Source organism: Rhodnius prolixus, unplaced genomic scaffold (genome assembly GCF_049639745.1).
Source record: "Rhodnius prolixus isolate KJV_2025 unplaced genomic scaffold, Rpr scaffold_1, whole genome shotgun sequence".
Lineage (NCBI taxonomy): Eukaryota > Metazoa > Arthropoda > Insecta > Hemiptera > Reduviidae > Rhodnius > Rhodnius prolixus.
In genome coordinates, this window is record NW_027411581.1 from 53,190,045 (window position 1) to 53,208,812 (window position 18,768).

The 18,768-nt window shown below is 34.2% G+C and overlaps 1 protein-coding gene across 1 annotated transcript in view; it reads left to right on the plus strand.

Annotated features, from left to right (window-relative positions):
• The window catches only part of LOC141449729 (carboxylic ester hydrolase-like), a 19,679-nt gene continuing 911 nt past the window's right edge, over positions 1-18,768 (plus strand). The window contains exons 1-7 of the mRNA XM_074119436.1: positions 1-1,392; positions 3,909-4,058; positions 4,205-4,352; positions 4,935-5,120; positions 6,049-6,245; positions 7,324-7,474; positions 8,307-8,485. Coding sequence (XP_073975537.1) covers positions 1,201-1,392; positions 3,909-4,058; positions 4,205-4,352; positions 4,935-5,120; positions 6,049-6,245; positions 7,324-7,474; positions 8,307-8,485 — 1,203 coding nt within the window. The 5' untranslated portion in view covers positions 1-1,200. The remainder of the gene's footprint in view (positions 1,393-3,908; positions 4,059-4,204; positions 4,353-4,934; positions 5,121-6,048; positions 6,246-7,323; positions 7,475-8,306; positions 8,486-18,768) is intronic.

An 18,768-nucleotide genomic window follows, 5' to 3' on the forward strand; every position in this document is an offset into this window, starting at 1 on the left:
ATCAAGAAACTGAAAAGCTCAAAAAATGAGTAAAGTACACTAGGTATCTAGCGATTTAATCGAAAAGGTAACGTGGTCAAGGGCACCTTAAGAGTTGCTAAAAATGTAAGAAAAGAAAAGATTGCTAACTCATATTTATAGAAAGAAAAGTTATAATAAATGAACCGAGGCGCTTAATGGAAAGATGAATGAATTGCTTACCTTATTCGAACAATGTTTGATGGACTCGCCAGGGTCATTATTGAATTCATTGGCTTTAGTCCGCAAGATCTATGGAAGGTGATTGCAGGCCTTATGGTAAGTGGTTTTCTTTACGATTTACAGGGCTCTGGCGAAAAATTGTGGCTTAAGCTCCTCAGCGCTTTCTAAACCGGTGCGAGAATACGCAAAAGCATTAACATTGAAAAAAATACAGTAAATTATATTAAAGAGTATCAGTGTTACTGATACGAATGTTATGCACAAAGAGACAATGTAGTTGTGGAACGACACTCAACTTTAAATAAGCGTACTCTTTATTTGTAAAAATGTAGTGTAGTTCGGTCATTGATAAGCAATTTTTGATGACCTTAAAATAAGTATACTAACTTGTGATTCGCACCAAACACATGACCAAACTGGCAGGCACCTTTTTCTTCACCCTTTATTTTTAGATTATTATGTTACAAGAATGATATTTCTGTTCAATGTACGATTAAAAACTGTATAATATTTGTTGGGATTAAATATGAGCCAAATGTTTCTAGTTAAAGAAACTTTTGGAGTCAGAACTTTGAGTGTAGAAGTAAAAGAAGAGTAACCATATCAGATTTTTTCACATTCAATTGCCTTGTAAACCTACGTGCTAAAAAATGTTCGTTTTTATTTAATTTAGTCTAGGAGATTCAGCAGTAGACTGAAGAGTGGCCACAAATTGGAACGAAACCTCCAACCAGTTTACTGAATTGAGGTTCAACTACTCATGGCTTGATAGTTTTATGTTTGACCCCTTATAAATTCTGAACGTAAAAAAAGTTCGTTCTCGTACACAATTATTTTTTATATAAAAAGTTACCATATAAAAACCATAATGAAAGATAAACGTGTAATTATGATAGAAATTCTCCCACTCTAAAGAAAAACTTAAATAAAAAGCGAAAACCAAGTCATTCACAATTCAGTGATAAAACGTTCTTGAATGTATAACCATCATATTCGGAAATGATTCAACTTCAAGTAATTACGAAGTTGTTACTGTTTAAAATCATTTTTGCAGAAGGTTCTGAATTAATTGTAAACACAACGCAAGGACAGTTGCGAGGTAGAGAGTTTAAATCAAGAAATGGACGCAAAGTTGCAGCGTTCTCCGGTATTCCATTCGCTAAACCACCACTTGGCCAACTTAGATTTCAGGTAAGATTATAAATCTATAATATTCTCAAACCATTTGACATTGTGTACGGATGGAAGGTAAGAAGAATGCAGATAGCAACCCCTTTACTATTCAGTAATTCCTACTCTTCTCTTCCTCCTTCAGAGAGAAACCATTACGAGTTTGTCAAAATTTTTGATGATTAGTTTCCACCGAAATACTCGTTTCGAGGTAAACTCAGTTAAACAGGAAGGCCTTATGCTTTTGTAAGGAACAGACATGTATTAGCATAAGAATATAAAATAAATGTAATATGATCGTAACGAACAGTTAAAACAAGACAGCTGTTTTATCTGCAGGAATGCGGATTGTACGCACCGTCAGCCGAACGGTTAGGGTCGTGGAGAGATGTGCATGCGCCTATTGTTGTGCGAATTGTTCTGAGGGAATGAGAGTGGGTATAGTGAAACAAATATTGAAGTTGGAATTGGAAGTATGACAGCGTCCAAATTTTACAAATAATAAACTTTTGGGCAGAGAATTTGTAAGAGAGATAGATGGAATTTGGCTGTGGATAGTGGCAGACCAAATTTAATTTACTTTGGGTTACCTCTCTGGATCCTGGCAGGTTGGGTTTGTGCGGGAAGAGGCTCCCTGGATACGGTGTAGTATTTTTGGATGATAAAATTCACATTAAATTGATTACGTTTCATATAATTGATCAATTATGGATTTCTAGAAGAGGGTTGTAAATCCATTCCTAGAGAAATTAATTTTTCACCAGAAATATTTCACCAATGATTCACAAAAATAGTTCTAAAACAACCCAATTAAAATTAGTGAAACTGTAGGTAGATAAATTTGCATTATTTAATTAAATCATTTCATAAGAACATACAATATTTATCACCTACTTCAATGCCGACTGCCAGAAGTTTGGGTTTTAATTAAGAAAAAAAATAGAACAAAGAAAACTGAAAAATTGGACTTGGTGAAACACTTGAAAAAAGAAAAAAATACTTTTTCAAAGTAGATATATTTTTAACATTAATGTTAACTTTAGTCATAAACTCGTGAAACATGAGTAAAAGAACATAAATTAAAAACTTATTTATATAAATAAAAAACTACACTATAAATACAATAAAAGAACAATACGATAATACGATGTTCCATTTCTTAATCAAGAACTTTCTAGAACTGCCACTCATTGTTATGGTATAATTTATCTATAATTGCCCACAATTTCTGTTTCTTTACTTTAAAACAACCATCGTTCTCTTTCTACTCCCACCACGTTTCTGGTAATGATGTTGTTTCCCTTTAGCTCCAGTCATGATAACATTTCTTCAACATATTGATCATGAATCTCAGAGAAGCAAGAGGCTTTACAACTATCAATACAATATCGCGCATATCAGTATTTTTATTTTTATTATTATTATTGATATTTCTAAAATAGTAGATATAAACGTTTAAAATTTGAAAACCTCTGAAGTTTAACCTTCTATACCTCATTAACTAGAACATGACTTTTTTATCAGTTATTGAACAAAATACTCTATACCATTCGATAAAGAAATTATTGAAATCTGAACAGTACAAAGAGTGATAGAAAGGTTTGAAATCTGAACGAATTTGAAAACCTCCAAAATTTAACCTTTTATATATTATTAACTAACTTTTTAAGAAAAGCTTATACTTAGTTTAAAAAGTTAAGTTTAGGGGTTGATTAACCCGTATACCCTACCCTTAACTAGAGAGGTCTTTTTAATGAATGCTTATAGTTACGGACCATAAAGAATTTTTTTGAGAAAACATTTTTAAACAAAATAGGAAGGTGTTTGTGCGTAAACAGCAAAATTAAAAAGCGGATACGAGAATAAGAAAAATTAAACTTCGATTCAGTACTTCTTCCTAAAAGGCAAAGAGAAGTTAAACTTTAAATCCGCACGATTGCATTACATTCCTTTAGTAATTTTGGGGGTCCTTGACCTTTTGGAGTTCTTGAAGCTTTAAGCCCTTTAGTGATAAAAATCGGACTAAGGATTATAGTAACATCAGTAATAATTGATATAGTGTGGGCCTTAATTGCGTGGGGCTAACACCTCTCTCATTTAATGTACAGCGTCATGACCCCCAAAAAGCATATCTACATAAATAAAATTTTGAATCGAATATCACTTCATTCATGAAAATCGGTTCACGGTTTAGGCGCAACGTTTTTTACAAAAAGGTAGCAAGAAGTGGAAGAAGAGCAATTTTTGAGAATCTCGAAATCAATCTGATCAGGGTTGTTGCTAAAAATAATTGTTATAAAGGAGTAATTGCCCTGGTTTATAAAGAAAATTTAGGAATTTTAACTTTTATAGAGAAAGGGGAAAAAATTGTCAAAGTTGGGTGTTTTTTAACGCTACGCTGTTTCGTGCACATTTTGACGAGTAACCCATAAACAATTGTCCTACCTGACAGTTTTAATATTTCAAAATGTGAACGAAGAAGTGCAGTGAACGGCTCATAAGTTGAACGCTGGGCGCTAACAATTCAATTTTTTCAGGACCCTCAACCACCAGAATCATGGGCTGGCGTAAGGGATGCTTACAACTTTGGTAGTATCTGTGTACAGATACCATTCATCTATCCTCCAGTAGAGACCACCAAACTGGGCAACGAAGATTGTCTATATCTTTCCGTGTACTCTCCAGCGGTAAGTATTTGGTTCAATAACATTAATAAATAACCAGAAAATTTTAAGGATCAAGAAGATATTATAAAGTTAAGATGACTTCTATCCTAAGCCATTTCTCGTAAACAAAGAAGTAACCAGCCTTTGTTTTTTTCTCTTTTTTACAGTTGAAACCATCAAAACTACTACCAGTAATTTTTTACATCTCTGGTGGTGGATTTAATTTTGGTTCTGGTGAAATTGATAAAACACCAGAATATTTCATGGATTATGATGTTGTTGTCGTTATGCACAATTATAGGCTTGGTCCTTTTGGTATTACTTTTTTTTAACTACTATAAATAACTTTTGATTATCAATGATTATATTATTAACCGAAAAAACGAAATTTCTTATTTGTGCCCTGCAATCTCTGATTGTTCGCTTTTTATCTCCTTCTCCGTGCAGGTACCATACCTTTCAGAGCTAGTTTCTTAATGTGTTCTCCAATCTATAAACCCTTAAGCAAATCCAAGAACATTCAGTTTTTTTTTTTTTTTTTTTTTTTTTCTTGGACTTACTCTTCCAGTCGTAACAACCCAGTCAGTTATCTTAACTGTTACGTATAATTAAAGGTAACTCTTCTTATTTCTATTCCCAACTTAACATATCTTGAAGAGACTGGCCGTCCATCCATTAAAAAAATAAGGCCTAAATAAAGGATGTTACAGCGCTTTTCCCTACCCGGGAGTCGCCTTTTTTTTAATTTCGTACGCTTGTAAGTCCAAATAGATGTTATTCTTACCTTAAACACTCAGCTAGCTTACCATTTCCATAAAGGCATAATTCTTCAAATTACATAAAGTACATGCAATACAATTTTTTTTTTTCTTTTTACTCACTCTTATGTTGCTAAAGGATTCATCAGCATGGAAGATGACATATTGGCTGGAAATATGGGAATGAAAGATCAAGTTATGGCGCTTGAATGGGTACGCAAAAATATTGCCAATTTCGGTGGAGACCCAGAGCAGGTGACTTTGATTGGCGAAAGTGCCGGTGGTGCATCTGTAAGTTATCATATGTATTCACCGATGAGCAGAGGTATGCAATAATGAATATTATAGTAAGTAAATTGTCTAAAATTGTGAAACAAATCTGGATTGTCTAAATTTATTTGATTTATTCTCTCCATCCTGTAAGGGGCGCCTTCTAGCTCCTCTAATTTACTTAATTTATACTGTTGACTATCCTACTCACCACTTTGGTGAGACTGTAGGGCTCTACATTACCAAATGTGTTCACCGAACGGCAGAGATATTTCGTAAGATTTATTCTATTATGCCAATCCATCTAAGATTTTGATCAAACACTGAATTAAATTAATATTACGGTTTCATTTAAATTTAATCCAAACTTAGAACTTTCTCTACACTACTCTAAATAATTGACCTTTCTATTCAACCTAGTACAATTCTCTTACGCCGAGGACATGTTATTAAGGAGCTTTTCTGTTCGTCCTAGATAGTTCTGGCACGCCCAACACCATTGAATAAAAGAACACAATGCTCTTCTAACTAGTAGTGTTATCAAGACAGTCTCCTCTACCTACAATGTCGTCCCCTTTCTATTCGACTCTCTCTTCCGTTCTAGGCGCTATGGTAGCCTAGCATTTAAAGGCGAGGCACGCAAAACTAATAAGTATTGTAGTTCTTGATTTGATTACCGGCCTTGGACAGGATTTTATTAAATGGTTAATAAGAGGAGCTTAAAGTAAGGTATGTTTGCTTATCACCTGCTTCCACGACGTAAAAGCCCGCCTGAAAAAGGTGGACATTATTTTACTTAATATTCTTTTCTTTCCTAATTTCTAAAACTATCCTGTTGAGAGAGCTGAACCATAGGTTTAGCTTAGTAGTCAGATCTCTCCATTTTTAACTCTTATCTTACCTACATTTTCTTTCTCAGGAAGGTGCAAAATAAATAATAAATAAATTGACAACAATTCCCAAGATTGCTTTATTTTTTCTAGGTCTGTTTCATAGAGCAATTTCTCAAGCTGGAACAGCTCTCAGTTGTTGGGCGACCATACCACCTGGAGTAGCGAGAAGTCAAGCAATATACTTGGCAAAAAAATTTAACTGTTCTGTAGATTCCAGTCAAATGATCTTGGACTGTTTAAGGACAATAAATGCTTATGAGCTTATTGAATCAAGTACTCAATATATAGTATGAAATCTATTTTTCTTTAAATTTCAATTAGTAAATAAATTTTTTGGGCAATACAAGTCTCACTATAATATATATATAAATAGATAATGTTGAAGGATATCAATAGTTAGATGAGGAATGCAGTGGTGCTGAAAATATTTCCGAGAACCCTAGTTAATTTGCCGATGGTATGTGTCGGCTATATTATATACTTATGCATAGATCTTTTACCCAAGGCCCCAACAGCACATATTAAGATTCCTCATAGAACAACAGTTAGCGCAAAATATTTACTATTAGCAAACATTGCAGGTTACACTTTACAAATTTCTGTTCCACCTCTGATCCCAGAAAGTGTTATGTGATTTGGTACGCACTACAAATGTTTATTGAAGTGAGCGAAATTGATATTAGAGATAATTGACCTGTATGTTGAAATCTGGAGATCTTGACTCGCTGTGAGTGTGTGAACAGAAGTTGAGTTGATTGCTGTTCAGAGTTGAAGTTTGTTAGGATAATCTATTGAGAGGAACTTCTTCCAGCGGGCATGCCTAATTATGCAACTTCTGGTAGGGAGAGAACCTCCGCTAGTTTAACTTTGAGTTGAATTCTATTAATTGTAGGAAACGAGAAATTTAAGTAAAATATGTTAGATATCCGCCTCCGTCCATGACAATCTCCGGATAGGTGTGGTTATTAAATAACGAGACTGATGCTGCTACAGAAGAACTATGCATGTGCCAAATCTTAACGATGAACATTCATCGCATTGAAGGTGATAATAACTAAATATGTATAAATTTAAAATAAAATGTTTTATAGTAATAGTCTCGTTATTTAATAGCCACACCTCGTAAAACCTGCCAATACAAAATAATAATACTGCCTTCGTTTCTTTTTGAAGAATCAGCATTGAAGGGTGCCTCTCTTATTTTAATCTATTGTATATTTACTTGCAAATATTTGTCTCTTGTTATAAATTTCAAATAAAATGAACAAATTTCTGTTAACATAAAAATATTGTCTAAATAAAGCTTGTATTGTGTTTATTTAATACTGATTTTTAACATTAAAAAGTAATCATATTTATTTAAAGTCAGGAGATGAAAGCAGTTATTTCTTAGAGCCGATTATTGATACTAATTCGACCAATCCATTCATACCATTCGATCCACAAACATCAGAACCAGCTCCTCTTCCATGGATAGTAGGAGTTGATAGTGTAGACGGAGCAACCCAAACGGACAGTAAGTGATTAAGGTTTATAGTAGATAGTTTTTATATATTTTTAGTGATAAATTCAAAGTTATCATTAGTTTTATTAGTCTACCTGTATTTCTTTTCTTTAATTAATTAAGATTCTTTTCAGATGTTCATCCATCACGAGAGAGGACAACCTCTCCTCTCTCAAGTAAAGTATCTGAGTTAGTTTGAATATGTCTGTATTATATCATTGATAGCTATGTTTATGTAATGTGATCCCATTTAGAAATAATATTCAAATTTTCTTGAGAAATAAAAATAAAAATAGAAGTGCTTTAAACGTAATTTGGCGTCTATGTTGTCATTTTAACCATAAAGCAAGTCACCGAATGCCGTCTTATTCTGGCCTACTGTCCTTTTATCATCGCAAAGTAAGTGATTCTTCCACGTTTTCGGACGGACAGGGCGCCAGAATAAGACGGCATTCGGTTTCATGGTTTATGGTTAAAATGCATACATCTGGCTTAAGCCATATTTCAGATCTCTATATCTCCCAACGAAGACTGGACAGTGACAAGGAAAGATCCAGTTAAGGAATAAAATAGAATTTTGGACGCATTGACAGAGTCAGACAAATCCGGAAGTATTTAGTCTGAAAGACATGTCAGTGGCAGTAGTTTAAACCATATAGGCCTTCACTTTGTGGTTTAGTTTCTCAGGACAGAGGCCACGAGCCTTGGTATAATGAAATATATCATTATATACATTATTATATATCATTTTTAGTTTTTTTTCAAGATGAAACCTTAATTTAGTAAATTTGTTTTAATTGCAAGCCTTGCATTTTAAAAGTGTTACGGTTTCTTCGGATTACAGAGTTCTACCGCAACTTCAGTGCCCTAGCTGATCTTAATGAAAATTTCGAAGAAAGATTGCCAGGATTGTTACAATACAAGGAAACTTCCTTGAATCCAGATGAAATCACAAAGAAAATTAAAGAATATTATTTTGACGATCAACAGATTACGCTGGATTTATTTAAAAATTTAACCGACGTATGTACACTTTACTAGGTATTTATTATCTTTAATTTGTACAGAGATTCAGCGTATCTGTTACAAAGGAGATCAAGTTCATTTTCACATTATAAACTTTGTTAAGTGTAAGATCTTAGTTTTAAAACTTTTTTAAAAAATTAAAAATTGCATACATATTTTTCTCTTCAAAATTATTAATTAATTTACAAAGTTCTTCTTTAGGATTATTATTTTTGTTTATATGAAGTGGGATTCTAAAACTTTCATAGACTGGGCAGTTGATAAACGATTAATGTTTCCTGCTCGTTCTTTTTACACATTAAACAAGAATCATTGGGATTGATTGTATTATATTATTGATTTTAAATTTAATAACATAAGGGCCACCCAACCTTATTTCAGAAAGAATTCTTTTAACTTGGAAAGAAATGAATTTATCTAAATATTGTTGACCAACATCTTTACTAGGTATTTCAATTTATTTATCTTATATTTTCTAATAAATTCATTTTTTACTCTTATGATGGGGATGAGTGAAAGAAAGCTCATTTTTTCTTGGAAATAAAGAAATAGGAAATAGGTTTTTTTATTGAAAATTTAATGTATGTTAAGTAATATACTTCAAACAATAAGTTAATTCTAAAAATCAAAATATAGGTCATCATAATCTGCAGTATTAGTTATCCATCTATTGGCGCGTCGTTGGATTTCAGGTCGATTTCAACTTGGCATAATGATCTACAGTTATGTGAATCGATGAAGAAGTAAAGTTTTTAAAAAACAAAAACTTTATTAACAAGGAATACACACTGAGAAAGATTACAACACTTTGGCTTTAAACAACCAGTATAATGTCTAATGAATGAAGTACGTAACGAGTATCTCTGCCATCTCCTGTTTCCAGGGGTATATATCCCATTGGCAAGCGTCTTATCTGTGCAGGTGGGTGTCTGTGTGGATAGTGTGCATAACTCCTCCCTCCTTAAGATTTAAGCCGTCCTCGGCGAAGGGTTGAGGGTTGGAGCTGGTGGAAGTTCTAGCTTAATACCAACTTCTGCGGGTTGACCCGGTTTCCTAAATTTTCTATAAAGCCAATTTTTTAATAACAAGTAACATAATGAAATGATTATTATTAATCCTATAATAGAATAAAGAGTTATAAAATGGGTATTATCGTAAGGGAATTCGTTAAGTATTTCTAGAGGTTTTATATTTACATTTAGGTGGTGTAATTTTTCGAAGGAGACATTTTGGAGGATAGGATGATTTATATTTGAGTTTTCTACATCTAATAATTTGCTTTCCCAATAAGTATATGGTTGGGGAATGCCATATATACGTTCATTTTCATCTAAGTGTAAGAGATAGCAATATTTAGAATAGATAGTAATGTTGGTTACATTGTTAATATTTAACATTATATTATCATAATTATAAAATAAGTATTGGTTAATAACATTAATATATTTTACAAATGGTGCTGGATTAGCTAATATAATAGTTTTACAATTATTTTCCTTATTCATTAATATATTTTCTATACAATTATTATCTTGTATTCTTTTGATATTTTTGCAATAATATTTGTCTTTAATTAATATACAGTTATCGCTAGAATATAAATTGTCATAATTCCTAAGAATCATTGAAGGATAGGCATAGATAGTAGCAGTTTCTTGATTAAGTTTAAAGGGATGAGATAAAAGGAATATTGTCTCATATGATTCAGACTTTAAAGGTAGTTCTATGAAATAAGATATGAAGTTCCTATGCAAGGCGCATTTTATTGTGCCAACTTGCCATAAGATCTCCGGATCATTATCTATAAAGTGAACACCTGTTTCCGTTATGATGTGTGAAAGTTCGCTATGAGTGATTACGCTAGAATGTACTATGCCATTTCTGCAAAATTCTACACTATCATCTATATCATTAATTTTATTTATTAGCAATTGTAAATTGATTAAATAAAAATTATATTGCTCTGCTAATTGCAGAGTTGTCGTCTCGTTTGAAATAATTTGCAGATAACTTTTAGCTTTGTCGTTATTGTTTCTTATTATGTCTAAATCTGCGTTGAATTTGTTTATAATAAGTTGATTTGTAGATAATTGACTTTGCACATTATGCTGTAAAGCATGCTCATTATTTGCGATTTGTTTAATTATTTTGTCGTATTTTTCCTTGTCATCAGCGTCCATGTTTCCAGTTATCCAGGAAATTGCGGTTCCTAAGCCATTTATTAAGCCGCGTTTCTGTCTGGGGTTTTTATTTAAATATATGTGTGCTAACTTATCTTTAGCGTATAGAAGAAATGAATTGATTATATTGATGTAATGAGGATTACGGTTTCTAGGGTTTATGGACTTTAGATTTTGTTCTATCTGCTTGATTTCTTGGTCGATTTCCTCGATGTTAATGTTGTGTATATATGTATAAGTATTATTAATTACGTATGATGGTTGTAGTTTCAACCCAATAATGCCTTTAGATTTAGTCAAGTCGGTTATTTGGTAAGCTTGTTGTTGTTTGACTAGTATTAGTATTGTGGCTAGTAGTCGGTTGATCTGGGCGATCATGGTTTCCTGTAATAGAAGTTTTACGTGTTATTCTTCTAGGTCTTTTTATTCTATCCGGATGTATTTTGAATTCTTTACAAGATTTAGAATTTGTAAGTTTCACTAATTTAGTTTCAGGATTATGTTTTCCCGGTAGATTTTTAGGAGTGTGTTTCTTGTGTTTAGTCGATTTTATATATACAGTTTTGGGTATATTTATATTTGTTTCGCGCGTCTTATTTGATCTCTGGGTTCTTTGTAATTTTTCTTTTTCTATATTTTCTTTAATTGCTTTATGTATAGTTTCTAGGTCTTGGTGATATTGTTTAGTCTTTTCGTCGAGTAGGGTATTTTGAATGTCTTGCGGGTTGAGGTTATTTGTACCAAAGGATATTTCCATTGGGGATAATTTTAGATTAGTGATTAGGCTGTTATTGTATGCTATTACGGCAAGCGTAATGTTTCTTTCTAGTTTATTTGTTTTGTTTTGTAGTTGTATAGCGTTTAATAATTCTATGAGGGTAGAATGAACTCGCTCAATCGTCCCCTGGGATTGGGAGTGTGCTGGAGTTGTGTAATAGGACTCGATACCGTATAATGAGAGAAGGTTTTTTACTCCTTGGTTTTGGAACTCTCTGCCGTTGTCCATTTGAATGGAGGCGGGTAAAGGAAATAAGGAAAAGTAGATTTGAAATTTCTCTTGGATTTCTAGAGCGTTATGTGTTGTTATAGGATAGACTGTTAATTTTTTACTGAAAAGGTCAATTATGGTGAGGAATTTTTGAGAATTAAAGGTGAATACATCAGCAGCTAATTTCTCGAAGGGTTTATTAGGTGTAGGGGTCACTTGGTATTGAAGTTTGATAGGCCGTCTGTCGTATTTAATTTTTAAACATGTTGTGCATTGATTTATAAAGTCTGTTATATCTTTGTGCATACCAGGCCAGTAGTATTTCCTCCGGATATGCTCGTAGGATTCCGCTATCCCGCGATGGTAGGTTTTTCCCGCATGGTAATTGCTAATAACTTCTCGTTGCTCCGGATCGTCTTCTACGTCCAGTAAGAATTTGTGGTAACGACGAATTTTAGTTGATGGATATTTGTTAATTATAAGCGTTTGTAGGTGGTTGAATATAGAGTCGTACTCGGATTGTAGTATGTCTGAAGTTTGGCAGTAAACGCCGTACAAGGTTTTAGGTTTTAGATATTGTAATATAAATTCATCTAATTGTTCATTTATGTTTATGTTACTAACAGTTATTTTAATACGAGTTTTGTTGAAGATTTTTATTACCTTTACATTGGGTGGTCCCCTGTCAATAATTATTTGATTGGGTTCGACGTTTAATATCTTATCTCGGTCCATAAGAGTTACTTGGTCCGTAGAGCTTTCTTGGGAATGTATGGTAGCTAGGCTACTAGTGTCATTTTGAGGGGGATAATCCCTCAGGAATTCATCCATGACTTCCGCTGGATTGACTTCACTGTGGTCGTCAGGATTACTGTCTATGGGGGGAGTGTCCATAGTTGTGACTTCTTGTGGCATGCGCGATAACGCGTCTGCTACTTTATTGCTTTTTCCCGGAATATATTTTATGTCAAATTCATAATCCGTTAAAGCACATTTCCATCTTAGTAGCTTGGATGTGGGTTCTTTCATGTTGTGTAACCACTGGAGGGGTTTGTGGTCGGTGAATATACTGAATTTTCTACCATATAAGTAGGGTCTGAAGTGCTTGCATGACCAAACGATGGCTAACAGCTCCTTCTCTATGGTGCTCAGCCTTTCTTCAGATTTACTTAATGTGCGCGAGGCATAGGCTATCGGGAGGTCCTTGCCTTCGACATTTTGGGAGAGGACTGCGCCTATCGCTGTATTAGAGGCGTCGGTCGTTAAATAGAACTCTTTATTAAAGTTTGGCAATTGGAGTATAGGGTGGTTTTGGAGCATTTCCTTTAGAGTAGTACATGAGTCTTGGAATTCCTTATCATCTGTATTAATTTCTCCGTCATTTCTTAAAGCGTTCGTCAGGGGTTTTGCTATTTTAGCGTAATTCTTGATCATCTTCCTATAGTAACCAGTTAATCCTAAAAATTGTTTTATTTGTTTCTTGGTCTTGGGTAGTGGGAAGTTTTTTATAGTTTCTATCTTGTTTGGGTTAGGTGATATTCCTTTGTTAGAAATTATATGTCCGAGGTATAATAATTCCTTTTTAAAGAATTCGGTCTTGTCTAACTGAATTTTTAAGTTATGTTCTTTTAGTTTTAAGAATACTTTCTGTAAATGTTTTAAATGTTCTGTTAAATTATCGGAAAAGATGATTATGTCATCCATATAGACAAGGATATTTGGGGAGTCTGCAAATAATATGTTCATTGCCCGCTGAAATGTTGGGGGAGCGTTCTTTAGTCCAAACGGCATTCTGAGGAACTCATAATGTCCTGTATCCGTGCTGAACGCTGTCTTTGGGATTGAATCGGGATCCATCTCTATTTGGTGGAATCCTGAGGCCAGATCAATAGCTGAAAAATAAGTGGCTCTGCCTATTCTACCAAATAGGTCTTCTATGTTTGGGAGGGGGTACTTATCGTCTATTGTCTTTTCATTCAGTTTTCTATAGTCAATGACCATTCTAATTTTACGTTTCCCTGAAGCATCAGGTTTTTTTGGGACAATCCAGATTGGGGAGTTATATGGTGAATTACTACTCTGTATTATTTTATTCTCTAGCAACTTTTGTATTTCATCTTTTATGTCGGCTCTGAAAGCTTCGGGGTGTCTGTAGTTTCTTGTATAGACTGGGTTTTCATCTTTTGTTACGATTTTATGTTTTAATAATTTAGTGCTAGTTAATTTATCGTTTTCCCTCTTTATTATTTCCGGGTACTTACATACTAGCTGTATGATTTCATTTTTTTCCTCCTCATTCATATGAGAGGTTCTAATTAAGGCGGGTATCTCGGTTTTTATTGTTTCTAGCTCTCCGGGACAATTGGTCGTAGGAGGAGCTCGGTGGGCAGAAACGATTTCATCTAGCTCCATTGGCTCGGGACAAATGGTCACGACTTCATGTGCATAGATTAAACATTTAGCCTTACCGTTTTCTGTTTTAACCAACCCTTTACCTATTTCTATTTTATCGCTTTTAAATTCGTAATTATCTATTAGTCCGCATTCGCAGCGATTTTTCACGGGTATTTCTACGATATTGTAGCCCTTCTTTAAATTTATTTTAATTTTTTCTGTTTTATTGTTTAAATTTTCTTCGTTTAATTTTTTTTCTTCACGTTTATTTTTATTTATAATTATTTTCTTACCTTTCTTTAGGTCTGTTCTTTCTTCGTTTTCTTCCCTGATGCTAAATAATAATTCTTTTATACTACTATCGTATCTTAGTAGGTTATTCTTAAAGTCTAGGGATGCGTCTATCAGTTTGAGTGTTTCATAGCCAAGTAAGAAATTGTAACGGGGAGAAAAAGGGAATATATAAAATTTTATCATTAAGTCACGTTGGTCGGGGAAGATGGTTTTTAAATTTAATAAGATGTACTCGGATCCTGTTTGTTCGCCTGTCGGAGTTTTTACCAGAAATCGTTCTTTGTATGTCTTAGCGTTAGTTGGTACCGTTGTGGGGGTGACATAATTTTTTTGCGAGCCCGTGTCAACTAGCCATTTGTTGTTGTCCGTGTCTAAGAAGTAGGGTAATGATTTGGACAGGTTTTTTAATTCGAACTCTAAGTGTTTGGGGGGTGTTGGCCTGGGCCAATTACTAAAAAATGATCCGTTAGTTTCGTTACAGTCTGTGTTAGTTGTTCCACTTGCGTCTTTAACTCATTTACTTCATTGCGGCGTCTTTTCTCTGTCATGTTTAGTTCTTGTGGTTTAATAGTCCTCATAGATACCGTGTTCTGGGAAAGTGGGTTGAAAGGTTTGCTTGGGAATGGGCTAGACCCTTGAGGTGTCCACATGGGATGATTACTTTGGGGCTTCCGATTTTGGTGGGAATTTTGGGGATAATAATGAGAATTTTGAGGATAATGTTGAGGGTAATTTTGTTGATGGTAATTGTTATGGGGAAAATTTCTAAATGTATTGTTAAAGTGGTGGTGAGGATTATTTCTGTTATTATGTGTTGTGTTAGGTCTTTTGTTTTTAGGGTGTGTGTTACTATCCGTGTAGGAAGTTGATTCGTTATTTGGAGTGTTTGTCAATCTTAGTTGGTGTAAAACGATTCCGCAATCGTTTATAATCTTTGCTCGTGTATCATCTAGGGTTTGACACTGTAGGGATTGTAGGTGTGCACCCAGGGTTGGGTGTATTCCGTAGAGGAATATCCTAACTAGGTGGGCATCTAGCTGTCTCGTAAGTTCGGTTAATATAATACCGGAAAGTCCGTCTAATTTATATCTGGTTAATATTATCGTTCGTTTTTCATCAAGCCTGTTTAAATATTCAATCGGGTGTTCTTTAGGTTTCGCCCTCATTCGGTTTAATTCTGAAAAAAGATCAGGCACCGATCGATTATCTGCAAAATTACTTCTAAGAGCCCTTATAATTTCATTTATTGTTTGACAATTATTATTATAAATTACAATTTTCGCAGGGCCTTTGATCTTAATTAAAGCAGTCTTTACTAAAAGCCAGTGGTTGATTTCACGCTCATTGATATTGGGTTTACAGTACGTATCATAAAGTTCTTCGCACGTGTTTATGAAATGGTACAGGTCATAACTCGTGCCATCGTACTCGGGAATACATTTTAAGATATCTTGAGTGATGGGTTTGGAAGTCATCGTGTTGTGCTTTATTGTAGTTATTGTATTTAAAGTACCTGGTTTCCAGTGTATAGTATGGGTTCTTGATGTAGACTGTTCTTCGTCGGATGAGTCGTTGGTAGTCTGCTTTAGTTGTTTATGCTGGGAGTTCGCCAGAGTGTCTTCTTTCTTGAGTGAGACAATAGGTCGCACGTTGATGAAGTTCGCTAATGGGATAAATGATCACAGTAGCTAACTGCAATAAACAGTAGAGACTGAAGCCAATGTTATTCTATTGACTTTGCAGGTCCCTGTTCGGGCGCCAGTTATGTGAATCGATGAAGAAGTAAAGTTTTTAAAAAACAAAAACTTTATTAACAAGGAATACACACTGAGAAAGATTACAACACTTTGGCTTTAAACAACCAGTATAATGTCTAATGAATGAAGTACGTAACGAGTATCTCTGCCATCTCCTGTTTCCAGGGGTATATATCCCATTGGCAAGCGTCTTATCTGTGCAGGTGGGTGTCTGTGTGGATAGTGTGCATAACTTACGACCAACATAGGACAAATGCAACCCTCACAACTGCCTCAAATAAAGAGCGGGGTGCAGGAATAAACAGTCTCAGCTCCGAACTCAGCATTCCACTGTCTCAGTTCTTACCTACGGGTTTTGAAGTTGGCTACTGCAAAATTAAGAATTTAGAAAGGTTAAGACCTTCTCTCATCTTCTTTTAACTACCTGGAATTTACGAGAAGTGACAGGAATAGTGAGAAGCCAGCTGTGAGGGTTATTTACGTTTGGATGCTAATACATCTTTCTAACATCACTTCTGCTAGAGAGAATGTTTTTTTCGAACTATATTTTGTTTATTTTCTGGGCTACAAAACATAAATGAAAGATCTGAATGTTTAAAAATGATTGTAGAGTATCTAAGACATTATTCACAATTCGAGTTGAAAATGTGTAGTAATATCTTAGTTTCTCCATGATCATTGATCTCTCGTTTTTGTACTGTAGCCCTGAAGATGAACTGAATATATGTAGGACTTAACGTTGGCGGAAAGCTTTTTTATCTATAAACTGGCCAAATCCCAAGGTTATTTTTTGTTTATTTCGTTTACCCACTTCTCACTATTTATTGTATTTGAAAAACCAATCGTTTTTAGTTTGAAAGCCTAATCATTAAAATGAGGTTTTCGACGGATTCCTGAAAATTCATGCTCCCCTCAAAATCGTTTATTGTACCCTGCTAGCACTAGGCAAAACTGTTCAGTTGGAAGAAAAGTGTAAGAATTTAAGAATTGCATTGTTGTGAGTTTTTCTACCAGATTTCTTTTTTCAGATGTTTAGCGATAGGCGTAATTCAGGTTCCCCTAATGCACTGAAACTGCACAAAGGGCTCCACCATTTCTACTACTTTGACTATCTGGGCGAGCATAGTTTTCAAGATATTTTTTTTGGCAAAAAGCTAATACAAGGTAAGAATGCGTAAAATGTTCGATTACTAATCTGGTTGGAAGTTCTGGTAAATGTGCAACAAATAACCCTCAATCCACCGGCTGCAACGTTAACTGCTTTCTTAACTTTATGTCAAAATGACGCGTTTACGAAATCTCTGCGATATGTATATGCGTACACATGCATCGCGAATAGAAAATCATTTGAAATACGCAATCGAGGAATGCGAGTGACGGACAACCTGACTTATTTAAAGAACTACGCTTGCCGTGTATAGTACCATGTAGAGTACTTTACACCGTGCATCCCAATCAAGTTGAATGCTTCTTTCTTAAATTAGCCTGGTCCAACGTTTTCCAGCAGTTGAGAATTTGGAAAAGCGTGTATAAAATAATACAATGTTAGAAAAAGGCACTAGGTCTATGTATGCAATATACACAATGGCTAGTTTAGCAAAGCAAATAGAGGATAAGAAAAAAAGAAAAAACACAAAAACATCATTAATTGTGATGAAAGTTCCTCACTTTCTGTTTCGAACATTGTATTTTCAGGACGAGCGTATATTATACACATAAGGTCTGCAATTTTTGGTTCCAGTAGTTCAGAAAGTAGGAAAAAATACCATATCTTCAATAGTTTGCTGGAATTTCTTTAACTTCTGTTTCTAACATTGTACTGTAATGCCAAATTTATATTATACACATTAGGTCGGTTGGTTTTGTTTGTAAAGTTCCAAAAATATAAGGGAATAATCCACATCCAAATCAAATTCGTGCATTGTTTGCAATCATATTGACCGCGTGCTCTCCTTCATCACCAACAGAGTTATAGGAAAAATATAAATCGTAAATGGCAGAAGATATTTTCTGTCGAATACGTAAGGAAAATTACAATATGAGCACGGATTTCAGAGCTGAAATTTTAATGAGGGCGCATAATGTCCAGAGGTTTTTCATGACGCAGGCATTCCTTTCCGTATGGTTCGTGTGTTACCTTGAATTGTGTCGAACTAAGTTGTCCTAAGGTTCGCTAGCCAAATAGTGCACATATCAACTATTTTGGTCTTATGTTATAAGTGTTAGGGTTGTTATTATTTAGAGTTGTTGGTTGCCCTCAGGGATCCCAAGATCTGAATAAGTAACGAGAGTCAATTTTTTTTCTGCGTTTCTTTTTATGAACTTTAAAAAAAGAAAATCATTAAAAAAAGAAAATCAATCTTTTTGTCCATCACTTTTGACTTTTTAAGATATATTTTACTTATTTAGATCCTTTTAAAATACACATATCAATTCAATTGATGAAACATTGACCCATTAAATTTTAAAAAGATTCAATCACTCGTAGAGAAACTGTTGAAACCCTCAATGCTCTTTGCCAATATTACGATGTCAGCTTGTAGTAAATAGTATCAGCTCCAGCTCGGCTTGAAATTGAAAGTTACTTTTAGTTGTTGTGTGGGCTCCACCTGTTCAAGGCTTGAAAATCCATGTTTTATTTTTGGACCAACGTTATACTGATCGTTA